The sequence below is a fragment of the Lontra canadensis genome, unplaced genomic scaffold (assembly GCF_010015895.1).
Source record: "Lontra canadensis isolate GAN:19392208 unplaced genomic scaffold, GSC_riverotter_1.0 scaffold203, whole genome shotgun sequence".
Lineage (NCBI taxonomy): Eukaryota > Metazoa > Chordata > Mammalia > Carnivora > Mustelidae > Lontra > Lontra canadensis.
Window position 1 is genome coordinate 1,144,003 of NW_022631197.1, and position 24,754 is coordinate 1,168,756.

At 36.1% G+C, this 24,754-nt stretch overlaps 1 protein-coding gene across 1 annotated transcript in view; it reads right to left on the reverse strand.

The window, feature by feature from the left end:
- The window catches only part of PREX2 (phosphatidylinositol-3,4,5-trisphosphate dependent Rac exchange factor 2), a gene marked incomplete at its 5' end in the record, with an annotated part of 190,631 nt that overhangs the window by 75,767 nt on the left and 90,110 nt on the right, over positions 1–24,754 (reverse strand). Inside the window, 4 exons of the mRNA XM_032848425.1 lie at positions 5,922–6,065; positions 12,447–12,549; positions 18,411–18,628; positions 24,661–24,702. Of these exons, the coding sequence (XP_032704316.1) occupies positions 5,922–6,065; positions 12,447–12,549; positions 18,411–18,628; positions 24,661–24,702 (507 nt within the window). The remainder of the gene's footprint in view (positions 1–5,921; positions 6,066–12,446; positions 12,550–18,410; positions 18,629–24,660; positions 24,703–24,754) is intronic.

Genomic DNA, 24,754 nt, shown 5'->3' on the forward strand with positions numbered 1-24,754 from the left:
GGAAATGAACAAAAACATGAAAGATGAGTTCTACATTTAAAAGTAAACTGTGTGGCAAAGAAGAGGAAAGAGAACAACATTCCTGATCTTAGAAAGTGGGAAAATATTTCACCAAATTCAATTTCTACACTGAGTGAAAGTAGGTTAAAATATATAATGTCCAAATTTCCAAGTTTGGTTCTCAGCATTTTCTTGTCTAGTTTCCTTATTTCTCATCTGGATAATATTATCTCATCCAGATAATAGATAATAGTGTTAAAATATATAATAACATCCAAATTTCCAAGTTTGGCTCTCAGCATTTTCTTGTCTAGTTTCCTTATTCTCATCCAGATAATATTCTCTCATCCAGATAATAGTGTTAAAATATATAATAACGTCCAAATTTCCAAGTTTGGCTCTCAGCATTTTCTTGTCTAGTTTCCTTATTTCTCATCCATATAATATCATCCAAATGATAGATATTATCATCCAGATAATATCTTTATTCAGATAAAAGTAGTATTGACATTATTGGTTGCATATAAATATTTAATAGCATTTAATTAAAAGCAATATTGAAAATACAATGAATTTCTTTGCTTGTTTTCCTTCTACCACTTTTGAATTTGAGGGAATAAATCACCTCAACAAATGTAGGTAGTCAGTGAAAAAAAACAAAACAAAACAATGACTATTAGAGGAAAGTAAAGGTTAAATTATTCTAAGACTGAAAATGAGTTGCATTTCCTCTTAATCAAAATACCATTTCAAGGTTTTTCCAAGAAAGGGATTGATCAGAAAAAATATAGAATTATCTACAGAATAATTTTAAGAGGAGTTTCAATCAACTAACACTCTTTACTGATAGCATGGCGACACTTAAATGGTTAAATAAAACAAAACGTCTGCACTGGTCACGACTGGTCAGAATTCAGAAGTGGTCATAATTTCTGTGACGAAAACAAGCTTTATCAATCCCAACGTGACCAGTATATGGGAAAGGTTGTTCTGCCTTTTGAAGAGGGGTGGGTTCATGTGTTCATAGGCTGACGCTAACATTTAGGAAATCTCAATTCTGGGAACTGTTCCTTCTTTTTTAAAAAGCTATTTAATGCTTCAATTTCAAATACTGTATAAAACCCCATGGGAAAACCAAGGGCTTCATCTTTTAAAGAACCTAGAGTTTTGCAAAAACTCAAAATGAAAAATAAATTCTCAAATGAAGGAACCTTAGAAAATGGCAATGTTTATCACAAAATGTTCCCTTCTGTTTAAAAGAGAAAATGCCCTATACTGGGATTTTTAAAAAATTAAAAAAAAATAATAGAAGAGAAAATGCTCAAGTTTCTGGTCAATTTTAATTATACTCTGAAAATAGAAAGACAGCTTATAAAAAGACAAGAGTTAGGATTTATCATTTGTGGTGCCAGCTTTTTTCATAAGTGCTGAAAAACAAATATACACAAAAGTGTGTTTATGGACAAAGGACCAGCATTGCATGTCCTAGTTAGTGTAGGGAAAACCACCATAAGAGACCCAGGGAATAGGTGCTTAACAATACTTGACAAAGAAGGGATGCCATATTTGAGGAAACAGTACAACTAAAATCAAAGACCTTTAATAATGCCACATCCCTAATGGGTAGAATACGTGGGTCCAGGAACCAAGGGTGGAAGCCAGAAAGGTCCCCGCTTAACCTCTGTTGAGGACCCACTTGTGTCCTCCAAAATGATCTAACAAATGACCTAACCTCGGGTGGGTGCAAATGTGACTTGGGTTTTATAAAGGGTCTTTGCAGAGACATCAACTTAAAATGAGGTCAAACTGGAGTAGGGTGGGCCCAAATCCAAGGACTTCTGTTCTCCTAAGAAGAGCGAAATCTGGACAGAGATACAGAGACAGACACACAGAGAGAGGAAGGTCATGTGAAGATAAAGCAGAGACTATAATTACGTTGTCACAAGCCAAGGAATGCCAAGGACTGCAGGAAAGCACCAGCAGCTAGAAGGTAAGGAAGGATTCCTCCTTAGAGCCTTCCAAGGGAGCACACGGCCTTTGGGCATCTTGATTTCAGATTTTTAGCCTCCAGAACGATGATAGGATACATTTCTGTTGTTTTAAGCCACCCAGTTTGTGGTAGTTCGTTATGGCAGCTCTAAGAACCTAAAAAATATCAGTGCCAATGCCTCACTTGGGGATGTATGCTTTCCATCCCTGAAATTCTGGCTCTATGGGTTTAAAAGGTACTGATCACCAAAGAGGTACACTTTCCCTAGGAGACGAGGCAGGGGTCCCTCTGAACGTAAGTTATCGTTGCCATGGGGGCACTGGAGGCCCCTGTGCCAAGGCACTTAGGGAGGGTAATCACCGTCTTGGCAAGGCTAGTGGACCCCGGTCTTCATAAGGAAGTAGGACTATTGTTACATAATGAGGGCAGGAATGAACAGGTTTGACATGCAGTGAATCCACTCAGGTTCCTCTTGGTACTTCCTCTTCCAGATTTGATGGTAAATGGACAAAGCAGCAACCCTGTCTTGAGAAGGGCAGAATAAACAGGGGGATCAGGCTCCTTGGGGACGCAGGTTTTAGTCATGCCACTGAGACTGGAAGGTTCAGGCTGAGAGCAAGGCTGATTTACAACAAATAGAGAAGAGAGAAGATGTGTGGCAGCACGGGCTACGACTTGCCCCCTTACCGTGCTTCTTCTAGATGATCTCCCCAGGAAGGGAGCCATCGGAGTCATGAAGGAGATGCTTTTAGTCTTGACTTGAATGGATCTAAAGTTACAAGGTGTGGACCATGGCATGTCGCCAGTTTGGATCTCCTTCCAGAAAGGAGGGCTTATTGTCCAGCTGTTAGGATTCCCAGAAGATATCTCTCAGCTGTCAGTGCTTTCGGGCATCTTCAGTCTTTGCTGAAGAAAACTTTCCCACCCAAATCACATCTCCTAGGGGCAGCCAGCATCCTAATGACCTAATGAGGTCAAAGTGAAAACACCCAGCCCCCTTGCCCTGGTTGCTCTAAATCTACAAGTGTCAAGTTTTTGTGCAATGGATTAATCTAATTAAGCAAAGATTAACTGGATAATTGCACAGTGTTTCCTAATCCACACTGACCTGTGCTTTCTCACTCCTGGTGGATGTTAGCGTCACCTGCAAAACTTCTAAAATATACTGGTTTCTTTGTCTTATGTCCTAGAGATTCTGACCTAATCAGTTTGGTTTGGGACCAAGTATGGGTATTTTCGAAGACCTCCCCCAGGAAGATTAATGTGCAGCCAGTATTGAGAACCACTGAGACAGCCTGAAAATGAGTCCATGGGGAGTGGGTGGAGGAGGAGGCCCAGAGTATCTATCCTCCTTACTCCCATTTTCACAGTTTATACTGACCTGCTTTATCTCACCAAGGGCTTGGGATCCCAATGAGGTTAATTCCCCGACCTGTAGCAAGCACTGGCAGAGACTGCTTTCATCTGATTTTCACGTTCTAGCATTTTGGTCATGATCTGTGCTGACTTTCCTGTCTGCCTGCTTCTGTGATTTTTACCTCATCAATCTGTACCTGTTCCGTTTGCCTAGATTCCTGCTCTCCTGTAGGTTTGGCCTTCAGAGACACATGTTTCCTAAAGCATAACCTACTGGCCGCCGGCACTGGGATTCCTGATCTCACTGCTGGCGCCATCTCTGCGGGCAACCCTCCACACCCCCCAAATTCCCACACCCTCCTATGTGGACGGGTCCATTCTAGCAAGAAAAATGGGAAGAAAGCAGTGTATTTGCTTCCTGTTCTAAGTATGTGGTCCAACAACTTTATAAGGGCTGACATAAATAATTTTCCCAGGGGACTTTCAAATTCATCTCATTTTCTATTTTTTTTAATTTGCCAGCAAAGATGCATGTACATATGTACGCCTAAAATGGAAACCCTTTGAGTAAATGTTCATCTCCAGAATAGACACCATTTGGAGTCTCTTCATTTACCACCATGTTCAGTTACCAGATGGTAATCTCTACTCCAGCTAAGGCTCACTTTTCTGGGCTTCTCTCAATCTGAAGAGTAGTAAGAGTGAGTAATAATGAATCCTCCTGGGAGTCTGGGTGAGTGCAGAGGAACTTGCGCAACCCCTCTATGGAAGCAGCCTTATCACTGCCACAGTGCTAATGAGACAAGCTGTTTCCCAGTCATCTTTCCCTCTTTGTGACCTCAACTGCAGAAATCTTTCTGTTGTGGCTTTTTCACATTTTATTGCTGTGTGACTATTAAAACCTAATGTTATCTACAGTTTTTCTTTACATTTGATAAACTGATATTGTATTCATTAAAATAATATACAGTTAGGGATTTTTTTAATTAGCTTTAGCCACAATTATAACATAGAGGTTATTTGGAAAATACTCTTCCTTTTCCTATGAACATTTGCTGCTGGGTATGAATATTTAGCTATTTATGGCTGATGTGTCACAAATGTAATAATTTTTTTTGAAAAGATGCAGAATGCCATCTGTCATCTCAGTCATGATTTCAAAGACAGAATTTTTTAAAAGGGAAATAAAGGAAAGGAAGTGAAGAAACTTTAATAACCGTAAACTCTGGTTAAACCCTATAAAAGTTAATATTCCAGACCAGCAACCTTTTCGGTCTTCTAAAACTATCTCTCTGTGTAATGGCTTTTAACATATTTTAGGCTAAACTGTTCTCCTAACATAGCTCCAAAGGTCTATTTTTGCTGTTTCCTTTTTTTTTTTCATTCCTTTACAGAATCTTGTTTTACCTATATGGACCCTACCAGAGTCCTGCAAAGAAAAATGAAAATAACTTCTAATAACTCCTAAGATCTCTGCACCTGACATTTTCTTCTTCCAAAATGTATTCTTACAAATATCTGAGGTAGTCATTGTTTTTAAACCATGGCAATCGAAGGAAGGGAAATTTATCTTTTAGAATTATAATAATATGCATATGGTATAAGCATTTTCACTTGGCAGTGGATTTTGATTTCATAAGCTTGTCTGTTCTTCAGTTACAGAGGTTGATTTTATTCCTCTACTCTTCTCATTTTTTTATTAGAATATAAAAATTCCACAGCAAAACCAATGCAGTTCTTGAAAACTCCACAGAAGAAAATATGAAATGCTCCGTGGAATTGCTCAGAGAAATTGATATAATCTTGTGACCACAGCATGAGTTAAAAAAAAAGAAATAAAGAAAGAAATCATGGACCAGAAGAAACTACACTAGAATAATCCAGACTTTCGATCAGCTTGAGTCTGCTTTTGTGACCCCAGAAATAAAAAAGATCCAGGACCTTCCCTTGGATACCAGTTCACCACAAGAATCTTCCTACCCATGTTAAACTCAATTTCTTCTATTGCATTAAAATTCATTGTGCATTTGCCAAAACAAAATTTTTTTATTTACAAAAGGAATCTATTTTTACTAACCAAAAATGGCATAATACAGGAAAACTCAAACAATAAAAAAAAATCAATTTAATCACCCAGTGATCCTGAAAACATTTTGTGTATGTTAAGTATATTTAAGATAATGGATTGCATTATTTATAACAGAAATTCTTTTTTGTAACCTGCATGTGTATATTGTCAAATTTTTTCTATCTAGTAAAATATCTTTAACCACATAATTTTAATGACTGTCCCATAATTTATTTAAGCCAAATTAATTTATCTTTACTATTTCAACCACTCAGTTCATGTTTCCCCATTATAAATACAGTTACAGTCCTACTTAATAAATTTAAACCTTATCTTATTGTTTTCTTAATAAACATTCCTAGAAGTAAATATATTACCTAGATACTATGAAGGAATTTTTGAATTAATGGAAAAAAAATCCCCACGATGATAACAATTACATGTATTTTTAAAAAGTCAAGAGATAAAATAATTTAAGTACACGTGTAAAAAAAGAAAACAGGTTACCTTGTGCAAAAAGAACGGGATGAATTTTAAACCCTCCTCCATTTTTCAAACGTTGAGGCAGTTGTTCAAAATGGTAACTATCAATGTAGAAGTAAACCTTCAGAGCCTGCCGGCTTCCCTCTACTTGATACGTAAGAGGAATATCTAAAATGACATTTAATGTTATATTACTTCCAAAAATCAGGATATGTTATAAAGTACATTTGCTAACTTTTTAAAAAATCTTGAAAATCACTAGAAACTAATACATTAAAAGTACCCATGTTTGTCACGTTCAGGTTAGGCAAACTTTCTGTTCAGTGGAAAAGTGTTAAATCAGATTCCTATTAGCTAAAGCAACAGATTTATTACTGTACTGTATATAAAATTCTACAATAGGAAACTTTGTTATACTTTGACATTCCAGATGTCTCACTTAACTAAATGAGAAGTTTAGTTACACATGGTTTGGAATCAGAATCTCCCAGGGCATCTGCCTCATTCATATTTTTGTCAAAATGAGTCCTTAGGGTACGATTCCTAAGTAGTGTACAAGAAATTGGGTACACAGCAACCATTACCAAAATTAGCATGGGTTTTCCAAGTTCCATTCTCTGAGCACCAGATCAAAAGTGTATTACCTCTGTTGATGTCCTGCAGTCATTAGAAATTATCTGTTGAAATTCCTTGTTTTCACAAAGATCCTAAATTTAATCACCCAAAAACAAAAAATTAAAAAAAAAAAAAAACCCAAGAAGCAACCAACCCGAGAAGCTACAATGCTGTAGGAGTATTTCACAGTGCTATCACAAATCCTTTTCATTTTATGTCATTTATCCATGACAAATAATTTCCAGTTCACGAAAAAAAGATTTAGAAAAATTTCCAGTTCACTAAAAAAAGATTTAGCAAAATCTTCCTAAAAAGCTAGACTAGTTATATTAACCAGTTAAAAATTAAGGCAAAAATATAGTAGACATTTAATACATGTTCTTGACTCAATATTTATTAGTTCTAACCTGCTTCTTAAATTATTTGTAAAAGCAGAGTTCAAGTTTAAATACCATTAATGAGCAGAGATTCCAGGTTTCTTATTAAATGTAGCTAATTAGTTCTATCAATAGCAGAGGTATTGTATTAACATCTACAAGTCAGGGAGGTATGAAGGATTTGGGTTTAGGAAAGAGAACACATTTCTCAGTTGAAGAGTTGGAAATTAACTGGATTTTAATGATTGGGAAAATCCCATTTTCCCCTGGCTCTATAATAAAGATAAAGGATATGGACACTGAAGAAAATCCTCGTACATAACTACGTATTTGTATCTTCTAGTTCCCTTTTTCATGCAATATCTTTCATTTTTATTTCAATTTTTAAAATTCCATTCCTTTACTTTTTGACACCAAAGTGGCCAATCTCTGTTATCAAATGGATAATGTTTTTGAAAGGAAAATAATAATGCAGCAGTTGGAGTTCCGCATTGTAGGACTAACAAAGAACATACAAAGATGCTCTACTAGGACCTAAGGAACTGAAAATGACCCAATATTATCAAGCATATTAAATTTAAAATGAAGTTAAATCTAAGAGTGAAAGAATGAAGACTTTCTCTCAAAGTAATTGGCATACTTATAAAAACGCACAATAACCTGGAGCTGAAAATTGTTGCCTTTTATTTGTGGAAATTCATATGCTATGAAAAACAAACTCGATTATTAGGACTGTGTAATGATTAAAGGCTTCAAAAACATTATCGCATGAGGAAAAGTTCTCTGGTTCCACCTTACAGAGAGATTCATTCTGGAGAGGAGTTTCAACATCCCATCCCTGTAAGCATGGCCCTCCATCACTGAGTGGGCCCATGAGTTTGAAGGTAAGTCTCTAAGAAGTAGTCAGTTCCCTTTACCTAAATTGTTCTTCCTTGACTCTCCGCAGGGTTGGGTCTTGCTGGCCCTTTGGATTTCAGCATAAAAGCTACTCCTGCTGAGAGCCCTTCCTTGTGGACCACCTTACCCTTATTCATTATGCATTGCTTATTTCCTGCATAGGATTTAGTTAGCATGATCCTAATCACCTTTGTCGTTGATTCCTCATTTGTTTTCTCCCAAATAGGTTGTGAGCTTCCTGAAGATAGGGATGTACCTGTCCTATTCACCATGACATCCGCAGTTTCAGGCACAATGCCTAGCCCATAAGAAAAGAGTGGAAGCTCAAAAAATATTAATTCCCTTAGTTATTACAGTAAAATTGCCTGTATCACCATAAGGGGGGGGAGATCTGCTATCATATTATTCTCCAAAAACGTGAAGACTGTCCATAAAATATATTTAGTTTTATACAACCTAATCATTTAGCTCACTTACTCCGCCTTCACTAAGCACATAATATGGCATAGGAAAGATCACTTACTTTCCCTAGACGGTAATGGGTTACATTGCCCACTTTGTGTCTCCACTACTTTCTAAGTTGCAAAAGCAGTGTGTTTACTTAGTCACTGCTATAACTTCAGAACTTAGTTTGGTGTGGTGTATGTACTTAGTAATTATTTCTTCACAGAAAATAAAATGTCTTAAATCCAGACTACTGAGTTCTACCTGCTTGGCATGCCACATTTCTTCAGAATCTCATTATTTTTTAATGCAAAAATATGACTATGAGAAATGCTAAATACAGCTTTTGAAAAACAACACAGAGTAATAAAGTAAGGAGGATTGATTCAAGTATTTACTGAATACTACCACAAACCTCACACAATGCCGGAGACTTTTGAATACATTATCTTATTTAAGCCCCATGGGTCTGGGAAAGCTTGTACTCTCATGTTTGTGGATGAGAAGAGCACAGGGTTGGAACTCAAGTTTCTTATCTTCAAAATCAGTGTTCTCTTTATATTTTCATGCCTCCCCCTGCGGTCCTTCCCTCTAAGACACACAGCCAAAGGAATCTTCACTACAGTGATATGAATTAATTTGTCGGATCTGACTTCTTTGCTTCTAAGCTTACAGAAAGATCAAATCACATGCAATTAATAATAAAGCTCTAGTTTCCTTTCACCACTTAAATAGAATGTGATGACACTTGGGTATTGAAAAATTCTCTTCTTTCCTGAATCAACTTAAAAGGATAACTATACTGCTGTCATCACTATTAGTAACTTGCTTGGAATATCTAATAGTGTAGCACTGGAAGTGACCTTTCACTAGGGAATCTGTTTTCAGATTATCCTGTTTTCAGGTTATCCTTTGTGGAAATACTTAAAAATATATAAGAATTTTTATGTTAGTCACAGATACATGTGCATTTACATACTGATATTAATTACATGGTTTTAATTATTTTATCTGTAATGTTTATTGTATTTTTCAATGTACTGAAGTTAAAGATCTCATGGTAGCTATGCAATACGTAAATTATTTTCTTGAGCTTATAACATGGATCCCTTGCCTGCTTGTTCAACAGACCATTCATCAGTAATGTCATATTTGGACAATGGAAAACGTATTCCTGTGAGCTCATGACTCCTCAAACAACATTTAAAAGAAAAGACAAGTTATATTGTGAAAATAGAGTTTCTCTGCCTTTGGGAAAATTATGCCTACATTATTAAAGTAAATAAAAATATGTTCTGTTTTATACATGTCCACAGAAGACCCATACAACCTGTTTAAATAATATTATCCTTATCAATTAGTCCCCTTTACCAAGTTCTCCCTTGAATATAACCTGAATCCTTAACATTGTAATTCATGTTCTCATTCTCTCTAATTTGTCCGTGAAGATGAAACTCTAAGAAAATTCTGTTCTCTCTACCTTCAAAATTTAATACATACAGAATGAATTTTTACCATCCCCACAGCTACCCCCAAGGTCAAGTCACTGTCATCTTTCAACCCCAGTCACTGAAGTAGCTTCCTAACTGGTTGCTCTGCTTCTGTCCTTGACCCCAATAATGCTCTAGTCAACACAGCAGTCAGAGGCAGTCTTCAGTATGTATACCATATCAGGTCATTCCTCTGCTCTGTGGCTTAGTTATAAAGGTGAAGTTCTTTCAATGATCTGGCCTCCTCTCTGTTTTCATCCCTTACTCTTTCTCCTCACCCATGACTCCCCAGTCACACAGGACACCGTGCTATCCTGAGAGCATACCACACCTGTTTCCACCTCACAGTTTGGAACACCCCTCTTCCAAACACTCCTCCACGCCTTCAGGTCTTTGTTCTTCTTTTTTTTTTTTATTCAATTTCTTTTCAGTGTAACAGAATTCATTGTTTATGCACCACACCCAGTGCTCCATGCAATACATGCCCTCCATAACACCCACCACCAGGCTCCCCCATCCTCCCCCCCCCACCCCTTCAAAACCCTCAGATTGTTTTTCAGAGTCCATAGTCTCTTATGGTTCATCTCCCCCTCTGATTTCCCCCAACTCACTTCTCCTCTCCATCTCCCCATGTCCTCCATGTTATTTGTTATGCTCCACAAATAAGTGAAACCATATGATAATTGACTCTCCCTGCTTGACTTATTTCACTCAGCATAATCTCTTCCAGTCCCGTCCATGTTGATATAAAAGTTGGGTATTCTTTTTGGTAAGGCTTTCCTAGCTTGTTAAATATTTGCAAACTCCCACTTGCCCCTGCATTGTTATCCTTTGTTCTCTTCTATTTCCTCTTATACATTCATATTATTGTCTTCTAGCTTATGATCAGATTAACTTACTTATGTTGCTTATTATTTATCTCCCCCCACTTGAATACCAGCTCCAAAAGGGATATGTTTGCTTAGTGCTCTACTTATCTAACACCTAGATTAGCGGTTGGCCATAAGTAGGCACTTAAGAAATTTTTGATGAATGAATCAATGCTTATTGATCTTAAATCAGATTAAATGATTAATGATTTAAACAAATGTTTATTGGGTCCCTATTTACCATTCTTCATATTAGAAATATGAGAATAAAGAAGAACCTTTCCCAGCCCTGAAGAAACTCACATCTTCTACCTTATGTAATACAGACCCTCACCCCTACGAAGAAACAAGAAACAGAAAAACAACAAACTGCTAAAGATTTTTTGCATTGATAGATACATTTTAAACCTATTCATGATAATGTTGAAATGGTAGATACATGATGATAACTTGCAGCGAAGATATAGAGATTAAAGCCTATGTATTGTTATTTCTCTGAATGTATGCTTCTAAAATATTCCATTTGTGAGACTTAATGATGGCAAACAGCAAAATTGAAGGGATACTTTTCAATCCTTCAATTCCACTCATCAAGTAACTTCTTTGCAACATTAGTTACAACTCTGTTCTGTTGAAATTCTCTCCTTTGTTCCTTACACCTGTTTTTCCTTCCATTTTTATAACTGTAAAACCATTTTGCCTACTGATTGTATGTACTTAATTAATATTTGTTCATTAACTTCCTTGAAAAAAAATTGCCTTTTTCATTCCAGGCACTCTCTTTGGGTGCTGGAGATATGATAGCAAACAAGACGGGAATGGTTTTGCCATCCTGGAAACCATACACGATGAATAAACAAATCAAGACAGTTAATATAATTGTATTTATACATGTTAAAATTTGACACTCAGATGTAATGATTGATAATTTTCATTGCTAAACTAGGAAAAATGTAGAATATATGTTTACACCTTCTGAATTATTAATTTTATCCATTATGACCAAATCAAATAATAATGTCTTTCTTGGCTGGTTTAGATCTAAATTTATACAATGTGAACATAACTTTTATTTCTTCTCTTTCTCCTTGGCCCTAACTACTTGTATTCATTGCCTGCTAATACATTCTCTATAGGATCAGCTGGAATAAGGAAGGAAACTCAATTCAGTCAGCTTTGCTATATAATTGTTATATATTTGTATAAAAGTCTTGGAAGCCATTGAGTTTATCCACTAATAGAGCCAGAAATATTAGGGCAGTCCTTTTGTTTTAAAAAATTGACATGAAAAAAGCAGCACAAAGGACAAATATTCTATGATCCCTCTTATGTGAAGTACTCTAGGCACCTGCATAGAGACAGAAGGCAGAACAGAGGTTACCATGGACTGGTAGAGGAAGAATGGGAAGTTATTCTGTAATGAGTATGGGGTTTCTGTTCAAGGATGAAAAAGTTTTGGAGATTGGTGGTGGAAAAGGTTGTACAACATTGTGAAGGTACTTAACGCCACTAAATTGTACACTGAAAATTGGTTAAATGGTAAACTTTGTCATTTATATATTTTATTTTAGGAAAAAAATCTTGACTAGCACAAAATTTTGATGCACACACTCAAGAAAACTTTTGGAGGCCAAACTAATAGATAAAGACAGAGTTTACTATTACCTATAGATTTAAATTATATATATTTTCTATCACTCCCCTAGTTGGCGATTATTATTTTACCCAAAATATAATATTCTGTTTAAAATAATTTTAATAATATATCAAATATATTAATATCAAAGTTATGCCATATGTTGTTCTTTAATGCCAAAAATATTCCATGAAACACCTGTGAACCATTTAACTACTTACTTGCAACCAGTGGTTCCTCTTCTGATGGTTTAAAGTAAAAAGAAACTTTTTCCAAATCAAATAGTGCAACCAGTGTATCTTCTAGCATGGCTTGTTCATCTGTCTGAAGGAAAAGGAAATAATACATGATATGGAAGAATTGTATAGGATAGAACATAACATCACATCACATCACCAAAACTTAAGTAGCTTCACTTGTGTTTTGTTTACATGCAAACCAAATTACCAACACTTATCTAAGAATTTACTGCCTAAAATGAAATCAATAAATCCCTCAAAGTTACAAGTCTCTTTTATAGTTTTAGATTCTTCCTTTTCTAGATTATCTAAATGGTTCTATACAACTTTTTAGTCTATTTTGTAGCTAGATTCAAACCATACTGATTTTTAACATTTACTCGTGTGTACACAATAAACATCTATCTGCCTCTAAACTTCTATAATCTTAAAAATGTAAGAGCTAAAAGGCAAGAATATCATTTTATTGAAAAGCTACAGTACACAGTTGCCATCCTGTTTTACAATAATAAAAGTAATTTGCATGTATGCAATGATTTATCTTCCAAAAGTCTTGGGGACAAGAATCGTTTTTATCTTACTTGCCTTTATAGGGCCTTAATCTAAAATCCTGTGACTATGCAGTTTGGTTTGTTTTAATCACTGCTTTCATTCTAATGGCATATTATTTACAGCTGAGGCAAGTAAGGGCCAGATGTGGTAACAAGTTCAGTGTATGTCTCAACAATATCATTTTTGTAGTACTATATTCTGGCCTTCCTATTAGCAGTTATGTGCATGATGAAAGAATAATTAGCTTTATCATGTACAGCTTATCTTTTAAACATTTAAACATTTGTTTTCTTAAGAATATCAATGATCCTTTTAAATAATGATTTTTAACATGATTTATACACTTTTTTTTTTTTTTTTTTTTTTTTTTTAAGTAGGCTCTAACCCCAGTGTGGAGTCCAGCACAGGGCTTGGACTCATGACTCTAAGATAAGACCTGAACTGAGATCAAGACTTGGATGCTTAACCAACAGAGGTGTCTAGGTACACCACTTTATATGCATTTTTTAAAAGTTGCTGTAAGCTTATAGCCATATTTTTCAGGCAGCATGAACAGAAGGTGAAGGAGATAGTAAAGAATGACCATTGTATGAAAAAGGATCCACAAGGCAACTCCAGATCCCAAAGATCTATAGCATGGAGACCAAAAAGTTAAGAGAATCATCACCTTTGTCCCTTGGTTTGGTACTATTGTGATGTATGGTATACAGTAAGTGCTAGATAAATGTTTAGTGAACTTATCTTTTAAAGTCCTTTGAAGTAGAAAGAGTATGCCATGAATCTAGAATCAGAAGGACAGGACTGAAGAATCAGCATTTTCCCAATTAAGAAGAATACACACAAGGAAGAAATGACCCAAACAGGTTGGCTGCTGATTGCTATAGTGCAAGCCATGATGCTTCAGCAGATGTGGCTAAAGTGATACCCAAGTGGTAACAGACTATGCTCAGAGTTCAGGGACATACACATTGCTGGCGCCTGCAGCTCCCAGAGAACCTTCCACATTCGTAGGAGGCTTTTATACACTTGTTACAGAGGCAAAAGAAAAATACAGGTTTCTTTGACTTTCTTTTTTAAAGCAAACTTTGGATTTTTTATCAACTCTTTAAATGAAGTTATGGGTCTCAAAAGACTAAGAAAAAAACAGTTTCTTGAGATCTAATTCACGTATTATAAGATTCGCCATTTACAGTGCATAGCATAGCGGTTTTTAGTATATTCACAGAGTTGTGCAACTATCACCATAATCTAATTTTATAACATTTGTACCACCCTACAAAGGAACTCCATACCATTAGCATTTACTCCCCACATCCTTTTCCCTACTCCTTAGCGCCAGGCAACCATTAGTCTACTTTTAATCTCTGAAAATTGCCTGTTTCACACATAACATAATAATGGACTCAGATAATATGTGGTATTTTGCAACTGGCTTACTTCACTCATACACACACGAATATTACTCAGCCATAAAAAAGATGAGATCTCGCCATTTGTGACAACACGGATGGATCTAGAGGGTATAATGCTAGGTGAAATAAGTCAGAATGAGAAAGACAAATACCATATGATTTCACTCAGATGTGGAATCTAAAGAACAAAACAAATGATTAAACAAACAAAAGACAGAATCAGATCTATAAATACCACAACGAACTGAGAGTTGCCACAGGGAAGGATGGGCGAAATGGATAAACAGGAGTGGGAGATGCAGGCTTCCAGCTGTGGAATGAGTAAGTCATGGGAATAAAAGGTACAGCAAAAAGAAAAATAAATAAATAAAAAGCACAGCATAGGGAATATAATTAATGATACTGTAATGGTGTTGTGTGGTGACAGATGGTAGCTACACTTGTGAGCGTAGCATAACATATAGAAAAGTTGAATCACTATGTTGTATATCTGAAACTAACGTCACATTGTGTGCCAACCGTATTCAAATTAAAAAATATATATATGAAATTTTAAAAAATGGCTGCCCTATTTTACATTCCCACCTGCAATGTACAAAAGGGTTACAATTTCTCCTTACCAACACTTGTGATTGTCTTTTGAATGACAGCTATCCCCCTCACAAGTGTCATAATATCTCACTGAAGCTTTTTTTTTTTTTTATAAACATATATTTTTATCCCCAGGGGTACAGGTCTGTGAATCGCCAGGTTTACACACTTCACAGCACTCACCATAGCACATACCCTCCCCAATGTCCATAAACCCACCCCCCTTCTCCCAAACCCCCTCCCCCTAGCAACCCTGTTTGTTTTGTGAGATTAAGAGTCACTTATGGTTTGTCTCCCTCCCAATCCCATCTTGTTTCATTTATTCTTCTCCTACCCCCTTAATCCCCCATGTTGCATCTCCACTTCCTCATATCAGGGAGATCATATGATAGTTGTCTTTCTCTGATTGACTTATTTCGCTAAGCATGATACCCTCTAGTTCCATCCACGTCGTCGCAAATGGCAAGATTTCATTTCTTTTGATGGCTTAAGTTGCATTTCCCCAAGGACTAACGATGTTGGTCACCTTTTCATGTGCTTTTTGGCCATTTTATATTTTCTTTGGAGAAATAAATCCTTTGTGTGCTTTTTTTCCATATTTTATATGTTTATTGATAAGTCTGTAAACTTTATTATCTGTAAGCTTTTAGATCCTAAAATACACAGCTGAACAATCTTAGGGCATACAGCTACATTTCCAAGGATATCTGAATATGTTTGCCCATTCTTTTTTAAATTTCTTAACAGCTTTATTGAGATATCATTCACATACCAAGCAATTTACCCAAAGTGTACAATCTTATGGCTAGGGGTGTATATTCACAAGTTTGTGCAATCATCATAACATTCCATTTTATTTTTTAATTTTTTTAAAAGATTTTAGGGGCACCTGGGTGGCTCAGTGGGTTAAGCCTCTGCCTTCGGCTCAGGTCATGATCTCAGGGTCCTGGGATCAAGTCCCACATTGGGCTCTCTGCTTGGCAGGGAGCCTGCTTCCTCCTTTCTCTCTCTGCCTGCCTCTCTGCCTACTTGTGATCTCTCTCTGTCAAATAAATAAATAAAAATCTTTAAATAAATAAATAAATATTTTATTTATTTATTTATTTATTTAAGATAGAGAATATGAGAGAGAGAGCATGAGAGCAGAGAGAGTCAGGGATAGAAGCAGAATCCCCACTGAGCAAGGAGCCTGATGTGGGACTCAATCCTGGGACTCCAGGATTGTGATCTGAGCTGAAGGCAGTTGCTTAACCAACTGAGTCACCCAGACACCGTACATTCCATTTTAAAACATTTTCATCACCCCAAAAAAGAAACCCTACATCCACTGGGAGTCATTCCCATTCCCCTTTCCCTCCAAACCCCCTCAGCCCTAGTCAATTGCTACTCCACTTCCTATCTCTCTGAATTACCTTGTTGTGGACATTGCATATAAATGGAATCATTCATATTTGACTTCTTTCATTTAGCATGTTTTCAAGATTAATCCATCTGTTAAAGCATTCCTTTGTTCCTTTCTATTACCAAATAATATTCCATTCTATTTGCCCGTTTTTCATAAGCGCTTCTGTTTTGTTTTTGTTTTCATAATGTTGCTTTCAGCACTTGACTGAATTGAGAGGTTCTCATGTCTCCCATCTGTGTACCATTTAATTATTCTGTTGATTATTTCTGTAGGAGTCTTTTATTTTTTAAGATTTTATTTATTTAGTTGACAGAGATCACAAGTAGGCAGAAAGGCAGGCAGATAGAGAGGGGGAAGCAGGCTCCCTGCTGAGCAGGGAACCTAATGTGGGGCTCCATCCCAGGATCCTGGGATCACGACCTGATCAGAAGGCAGAGGCTTTAACCCACTGAGCCATCCAGGTGCCCCAGGAATCTTTTTAATTGAATTGTCTTTCTATTGTTTTAAGTTTTAAGAATTCCTTTAAGTATTCCTTTAAGTCACTTATCAGATATATAAACTACAAATATTTTCTCCCATTTCTTGGGATTTCAAACAAAATTAAGTTTAAAAGTACCAGCGATTGATAAAACAATGGCGGTTTTAAGTTAGGAGTAGAATAGGAATGAAGCCACATTCATTCACTCATTCAACAGGCACTTCATGCTACCATGTGTTATGTGGTCTTCCTATCTTATGTAATTTCTATTTGGTAAGAAATGATTAATTAATATATTTAAAAATTTTTTAAACTTTTCCCAAAGTGCCTTATTTCAAAAGTTTCATTAGTTAAACCTTTCATAGTTTTATTACCAGCCAAATAAGAAACTGATCACCCACATGGGATACATGAGTCTTTTCAAAAGAAACTGTTTCAGGATGCCTGGATGGCTCAGTCATTAAGTGTCTGCCTTCAGCTCAGTTCATGATCCCAAAGTCCTGGGGTCAAACCCCGCATTGAGCCCCCGCATGGGACTCCCTGCTCAGTGGGAGGCCTGCTTCTCCGTCTCCCACTCTCCCTGCTTATGTTCCCTCTCTTGCTGTCTATTTCTCTGTCTAATAAGTAAAACCTTAAAAAACAATTTCTCTGAAGTACATGGAGGTGAACTTCCTTACCTTTTATGATTGTGCAATACTGCAATTACTTCCCTATCTTCATAATCATTGTAGAAAAGCATTTTGATATATAAAGTCACATACATCTGCTTAAAAACTCAACCATTACTTGGTAGCCACATGTTCTATGTGTAATTTAATGGGTGACATAGCATCTCATGTTTAAAATCACGATCTATTTAAGGAGTACCTTAAGTTCATACACGAGTGAACATATTTGCCTTTAAACATCGTGACAACCATCAGAACCACAGAAAGGATATCTTAAAAGACGACTTTTATTTATCAAATACTTTGAGATACTTTCTTCATAGGCACTGTGGGAAGTGGATATGTAAATACGGAATATTCTTAGATTTAACAGGACAAACATGCCTACAAAGAAAGGAAATAAAATCATTGAACATAGCAAATTTTAAACAGACTGTCAGACAGTATGGCAGACAGGTTGTCCGATCTTGTCTATCAAGCACGTTCCTGACATCAGCCTCAGTGGGAGTTTGGGTTTCATGCCAGGCTGTTTCTTCTGGCCTGGAAATAAGGAACCACAGCAGAAAGACCCTCTTCCCTCTGAAGATCTTTCTGAGTTCGTGCTTAGGGATACAGGAATTAGTAACAGATGGAGGCTTTCTCAGCTTTTGGAAGCCGGAGAATAAATAAAAGTCAGCAAAGAAGGAATACCTTCTATATACTTACCCAGCTGTATTTGCTCATAGCAAAATACATTCTTTTCAAGTAGCTGACCGACTGCTAACACATAATGAATAACCACTTCTTATTTGGGAATATGTTACAATGTATGTTCCTGTGGGAGGCACTGGGATTCCTTACCAGGTTTGGCGACAGGAGTGACTGAAAGTGAAGAAGAACACCCGCATTTGCTATCTGGTCCAGCCACCTTCTGCTGGCTTCCCCCGTGTCCATCTCATTGTCTTTGCTGTTGTCAAACATCTGGTTTAATGCTGCCATGAGTTGCTCAGAGAAGGCACACACGGTGGCCACAAGACTCTGGCAGAAAACCATGTCTCTTCGGAGCTGTGTTTCACTGTCTGTAAGCCAGGAGGACATAAAGACAGCTTTGAAAAATGTCACAGGTAAATAAAACCAGATCATTAAGCATTTATAGTTTTTGTTATTTCATCCTTTCACCAAACTCAAACCATGTGAAAAATGTCAATTTGAACCCCACTAATGAGCACAAACACTTAAGCCTTTATAGAAAACATTAAACACCAAAAAATGTAAAAAAAATTAATTTTTTCTTAACTAGTATCGTGATTTTAATTTTTGCGATCATTAAATTATTTTACAAAACCCAAGGGAAAAAATAAGGCTTTATTTAGTATTTTTTGATGGAACACAATTTGTGTTTGTTGAATGATACTTCCTAAAGGAAACTCGAAGTCTAATTTTTCAGTTGTTGACAATGAACTACATTATTAATATTAACTTTTTAAAAATGACCTAACAAACGTACTCGAATATTAAGTGACATGCACATGGGGAAAGAGTATTGATGTCCGATTATAACAATAACCAAATCTGGATTTCTTGGATTTAGCTATTAAACTTCATGAGTTATAAACATGCCCAGGTTATAAATTCTTATATTTCTTTGAAATAAGGAGTGTATTTACAGTTTTAACAAACACCGATTTTTCACCTGGGTTCATATTCTGCAATTGGCTGTATTTTTGATTGACCCACACAGAAGATGTATTTACCCTATGAATGGCCACTCCTGGGCCACAGCTTTTTCAAGTGGAAAGAAGCTTGCCTTTGAAAACCTGATCACAGAGATTCACCTTTTTGAGTTTTTGGATATATACAAACTCTATAAACTCTATAAATGTCAAGCCATACATTCTGTACACTGAAAAATCACTTGTACTAGATAAACAACAAAAGCAAAAATGTTCATACTCTCAAAAGTGTACTGAATATTTCAAGGGCTCAGAATTTTCTGAAATGAAGCACTGTCAATATTAGTTCATAGACATAAATGTTGCCATAAGTTTTTGCTTTATTGATAAAAAGGCATAATTTTTAAGTTGTTTACTAAGAACAATGAACATATGTCTTTAATAACCATCAAAAGCATGTGAATACATACTGTAATTGCTGTGTTGCCTAGTTTCACTGTTAGTAAAAGCTACTCTGAAAATTTTATTAGAAAAAGGATTAAATTGTAAAACATTTAATTTTATAATGAATATTCATTTATTACATTGATCTCTACGAACCTGTTGCTTTCCTTGGTCAAAATGGTCAAATATGGCAACTCCATATGGTTCAACTTATTAATTTAGTCAATAACATTTGTTAGTCATTTCCCTTAAGTAATTATATACTATGTGCCTCATTCAAATAGATGGAAAATAGTGTTTTACAGGTAACTGTAAAACAGCTAAAGTAGGAAAAATCTTTGCCCAATTCTTGATTAAGAAAAAAGCAAAACACCTATTTTTTGTTGTATACAATTTTTAACAAAGTGTAGACATTCTGTAACAGTTTATTGAATTAATTAATGAAAATAATGAACCAGTACAGCAACTAACAAACAAAGTAAGTGAAACAAAAATGTATGAGCTCATTCTCTGACTTCTTGAAATGTCTGGACTTAGTTTGACCTAAAAGGGTAATTCACATAGCTTGTTAACCCAAATGTTTAGCTGCAGTGCTGAGATTCAAACAGAAACTAAATAAAACTGTCCTGTATCTTTCTTACACAGTCTTGCTTTGGGTTCTATTGTTCTATAGCAAAGCAGAAAATCTAGGGAAATTTAAAAAATACTTCAATAGTTTTGGCAGAAATACTCCCACTTATAACCTGAGAATAATTTCATAACCAAAACTGAATTGGAAAAGAAATGCCTTCTATCAAGAATGGAAAGCCAAAGTCTATAGGAGGAAGGATCCAGTTCCACTGAAAAACTTTAGATCACAAGGGTTAGTAACTTTGCCACTAGTAGAAATAATTATTTTCAAATCGCTTTTGAGAAGAAATGCCCAAATTTCTTCCCTTTTTTTAGCCTTAGAAAGAATACATAAATGTTTATTCTACATTCCACTACTATATTCTATATGCATCTTAAGCCCAATAGAATTTTCATTCAATTTTCATTATCAAGTCAGAAGTGATCACGCAAAAGTTTTATTTCTCTATTACTTCAAACTCTTCATGCTGAATACACCACAGGAATTAAACATGGCACCAGTTACTGGGGATTTGAAGGTATTCAAGTTGAGGCTTGGGACATGTGTATGCTCACAGAATTTGATACACAAGATGCTCTGGACCACACTGCCATTTAAATTTCAAACCAACATATTTTTGAATGAAAAATACTTTATATAACTCCTTACTACTTTATGAGGTGATTTTCAGTTACACTTTCCTATTTCCCACAGAGTAAATGACTTGTTTGCATAGACTTCAATAGACCCATCATACTGAGTTTTTCAAGTAACTCTGTACACATTATCACCTCCCAGGGAGTAAAAAAGTAAAAAACTCAGAGTGGCAGAAAGGGGTCTATACAATCTATCCTCAAGTTATGCTGACAGCTTTTAAATACATTACTTCCCTTCATTTATCCCCCACACCAACAATGATCTTCCCAGGCTTGTTATGAAAATATAATAAAACAACGTATCTGAAAGTAGCCAGAAACCTGGCTGTACAGACCTCTCCTCTTGGAGCTACACACCACTGCTCAGGTTCCTCAAATGCTAGATGCCCTTATAAATGCTATTATAGCTCACACTTTTGTCCCTATGGAGGCCCTCTGGCTATGTGTGGGTACTTTCCCATCCTCTCCACCAACAAACTTTAAATCATCCTTCCACATTTCGGCTATCATGGACTTGCTGCTATGAACATTGGGGTGCATGTACAGTTTGTTTTCACTGCATCTGTATCTTTGGGGTAAATACCTGGTAGTGCAATTGCTGGGCCATAGGATAGCTCTATTTTTAAAATCTTGTGGAACCTCCATGCTATTTTCCAGAGTGGCTGCAACAGCCTGCATTCCCACCAACAGTGTAAGAGGGTTCCCCTTTCTCCATATACTTAACAACATTTGTTGTTCCCTGTTTTGTTAATTTTTGCCATTCTAACTGGAGTAATGTGGTACGTCATTGTGGTTTTGATTTGTATTTCCTTGATGGCTAGTGATGTTGAGCATTTTTTCATGTGTCTGTTGGCCATTTGTATGTCTTCTTTGGAGAAGTTCATGTCTTCTGCTTATTTTTTGACTGGGTTATTTGTTTTTTGAATGTTGATTTTGAGAAGCTCTTTATAGATCTTGGATATCAGCCCTTTATCTGGAATGGGAATATGCTAAGTGAAGTAAGCCAAGCAGAGAAAGATAATTATCATATGGCTTCACTCCTGTGTGGAACATAACCAATAACATAGGGAACCATAGAGGAAGGGAGGGAAAACTGACAGAAGAGAAATCAGAGAGGAAGATGAACCATGAGAGACCGGGGACTCCAGGAAACAAAGTGAGGTTTTCAGAGGGGAGGAGGGGTGAGGGATGCGATAATAGGGTAATGGGTATTAAGGAGGGCACATGTTGTGATGAGCAGAGGGTGTTATATGCAACTAATGAATTATTGAGCACTACATTAAAACTAATGATGTACTATACAGTGGCTAACTGAATGTAATAAAATAAAATAAATCGTTCTTTAGAGTCGACTCCTTGAACTACTGGGAACCCACTTAACTACTGAAATATTATATTCCCTTGCAAAATTTCCTCTCTCCTTCCGCAGGTATCATGGACTTCCTGCTCTGCCATCAGGGGCCTGGGGACCTCCCTCTACTAGATGGCTAATTACTCAGCATTGTGAGAGTTTGTTTACATGTTTGGGTTCCCCAAGAGACCATCAGCACATCAAGGACAGAGGAAGGGGCATATAGTGTGAATGGCGCTCATGGACCTAGAGACATATAATCTGCTTTCATCTACTCATTCCACTCATTTTAAACCATATAATCCTAGGTATCAGATTCTTTTATAGAGTATGGGTTATTTCTGCTCAGTCCTGCAATAAACATAAGATACATAAGATACAAAACATAAGATAACATGAGATACAAAGATAAAGCACTTAGTTAGCAAGTGAAATCGCACAGCATTGTTATTCTTTTCTCCAGCATCTAGCAGGGTACCTGGCACTGAGTGGGGCTCAGTTCTATTGCTGACCAGGGAAGGAACCATAGGATGAATAAAGACACCAAAATAAGCAAACTCTCAAGAAAAACTGACAAGTCTTAATTGCACAGCTGTTCGAAATTCACGAGTGTCCGTCCTTCCTCAAAACTATTCTCATTCCTCATTTTTATCAATAAGAACTACGACAGGATCAACAACAGCTGCTTTCAGCTTCTAGCAAAAGAAGAAAGGCAGGGAGAGCTGTTTTTTGGTTACAGTTTGTTTATTGTTTATTGTTTATTGTTTTTGCAGAGTTACAATTCTCTTGTAGCGGGAATACACTCAAAAGAAATGGATGTTTAACTTATCAAAGGCTTCTGTCTCATTCCAGTATTTAAGCACCTACTTAAACTCACCGTCTACAAGCATGTTTTAAAATAGTAATACTTCATTTTCTCTCCCTGGTTTAAAAAGCTCAAATTCCATAGCTGGTCTAAAAAGAATGAGATGGTTTCTAGGCACACAAGTAATCACAGTCATTATCCTAAGACTATAGGGAAAAGAAAACAATAATAGAAAAATAACAACAAAGAAATAAAAGAGAGATTAGAGAGAGAGAAGGATAGGAATAAAGATGAATTTAAAATATTTAGCAGGGGCACCTGGGTGGCTCAGTGGGTTAAGCCTCTGCCTTTGGCTCAGGTCGTGATCTCAGGGTCCTGGAATCAAGCCCCGAACTGGGCTCTCTGCTCTGCAGGGAGCCTGCTTCCTCCTCTCTCTCTGCCTCCCTCTCTGCCTATTTGTGATCTCTCTCTCTGTCAAATAAATAAGTAAAATCTTTAAAAAATATATTTAGCAGACACAATCTACCCTTTTCAAGTGGCAAGCATAACTCTGCAGCCAACAATATGGAGTAATTTGGCTACATTCTGGTGCCATCCTATATTACAGAGGGGAAAAAAGAGTTAGTAAATAAAGTAAGAAGAAGGAGGCTTCTGACAGGAATAGAAAAATAAAATTGAAATCAAAATAAAGATCTATAAGAATAGCTGTTTGAATATGAATGAATAAAGCAATGCATTCCAGGACCACTTCTGGAATTGGCATAACTAAGTTTGAATTTCATCTGCCATCCACTACTTATGCCTTTACTCAATCAAGCATCTAATTAATCTTCCAGATACTCAAAAATATGTGTCGAATGAATACCCTTTCTCCTTATTATTATTAATTGGCCTAAATGTTAATTTCTTCATGTTTAAACCTGTGGAAAGATAATAATATTCTCATAGAGTGATTGTGAGGACCCAAGGAAATCCATTAATATGAAGTCTATCAACTGGTTAGTTATTAGTGAAAACTTAAAAAAGTAAGACACTTTTGTTTATTATTATTACTCAGTCAAAAAACAAGACAACTACTTGTTTAATTAAAACAAAACCAGCCAACAAACAAAAAAGCCCTGGTTAACTTGACTTAGTCATTCACTTTTAATTTAAAATTTCCAGGTTTGGTAGATTATAAAAGATTCTGCCTTTCAAAGTACAGGTCTGCTTTTCTAACCCTTGATTCTGAGCCCACCTACAGCCTTGATCATAAACAAAAGTTAGACATAGTTTGACAATAAATCCTATGTACAATTCGCTTTACCAAAACCTGCTTTCCTTCTCCTTTTTAATTATATTCTGTATAAACATATACTTATGTAAGTTTCCACTTTGTACCTATAATTGAAGATGAGCATGTTTTTATGCTTTTATTAAAATTAAGCATTTTCTTAAATCTCTGCCAGACTTTAGAGAAAGTAGGGATTGTATTTCCATCTAATTTGTTGAAAGCACTGCCTTGATATCATGAGACTTCTAAGGTCATGGACAACAATAATTTCAAATCATAAAAATAATGAAAAATAGTACCTGAATATTCAAGAAGAGCCAGGAGTATCCTACACTTGACCTCTGCAGAAAAAAAAAAAAAAAATTAACAGGTTAGTCTTTTTCTCCCACTAGC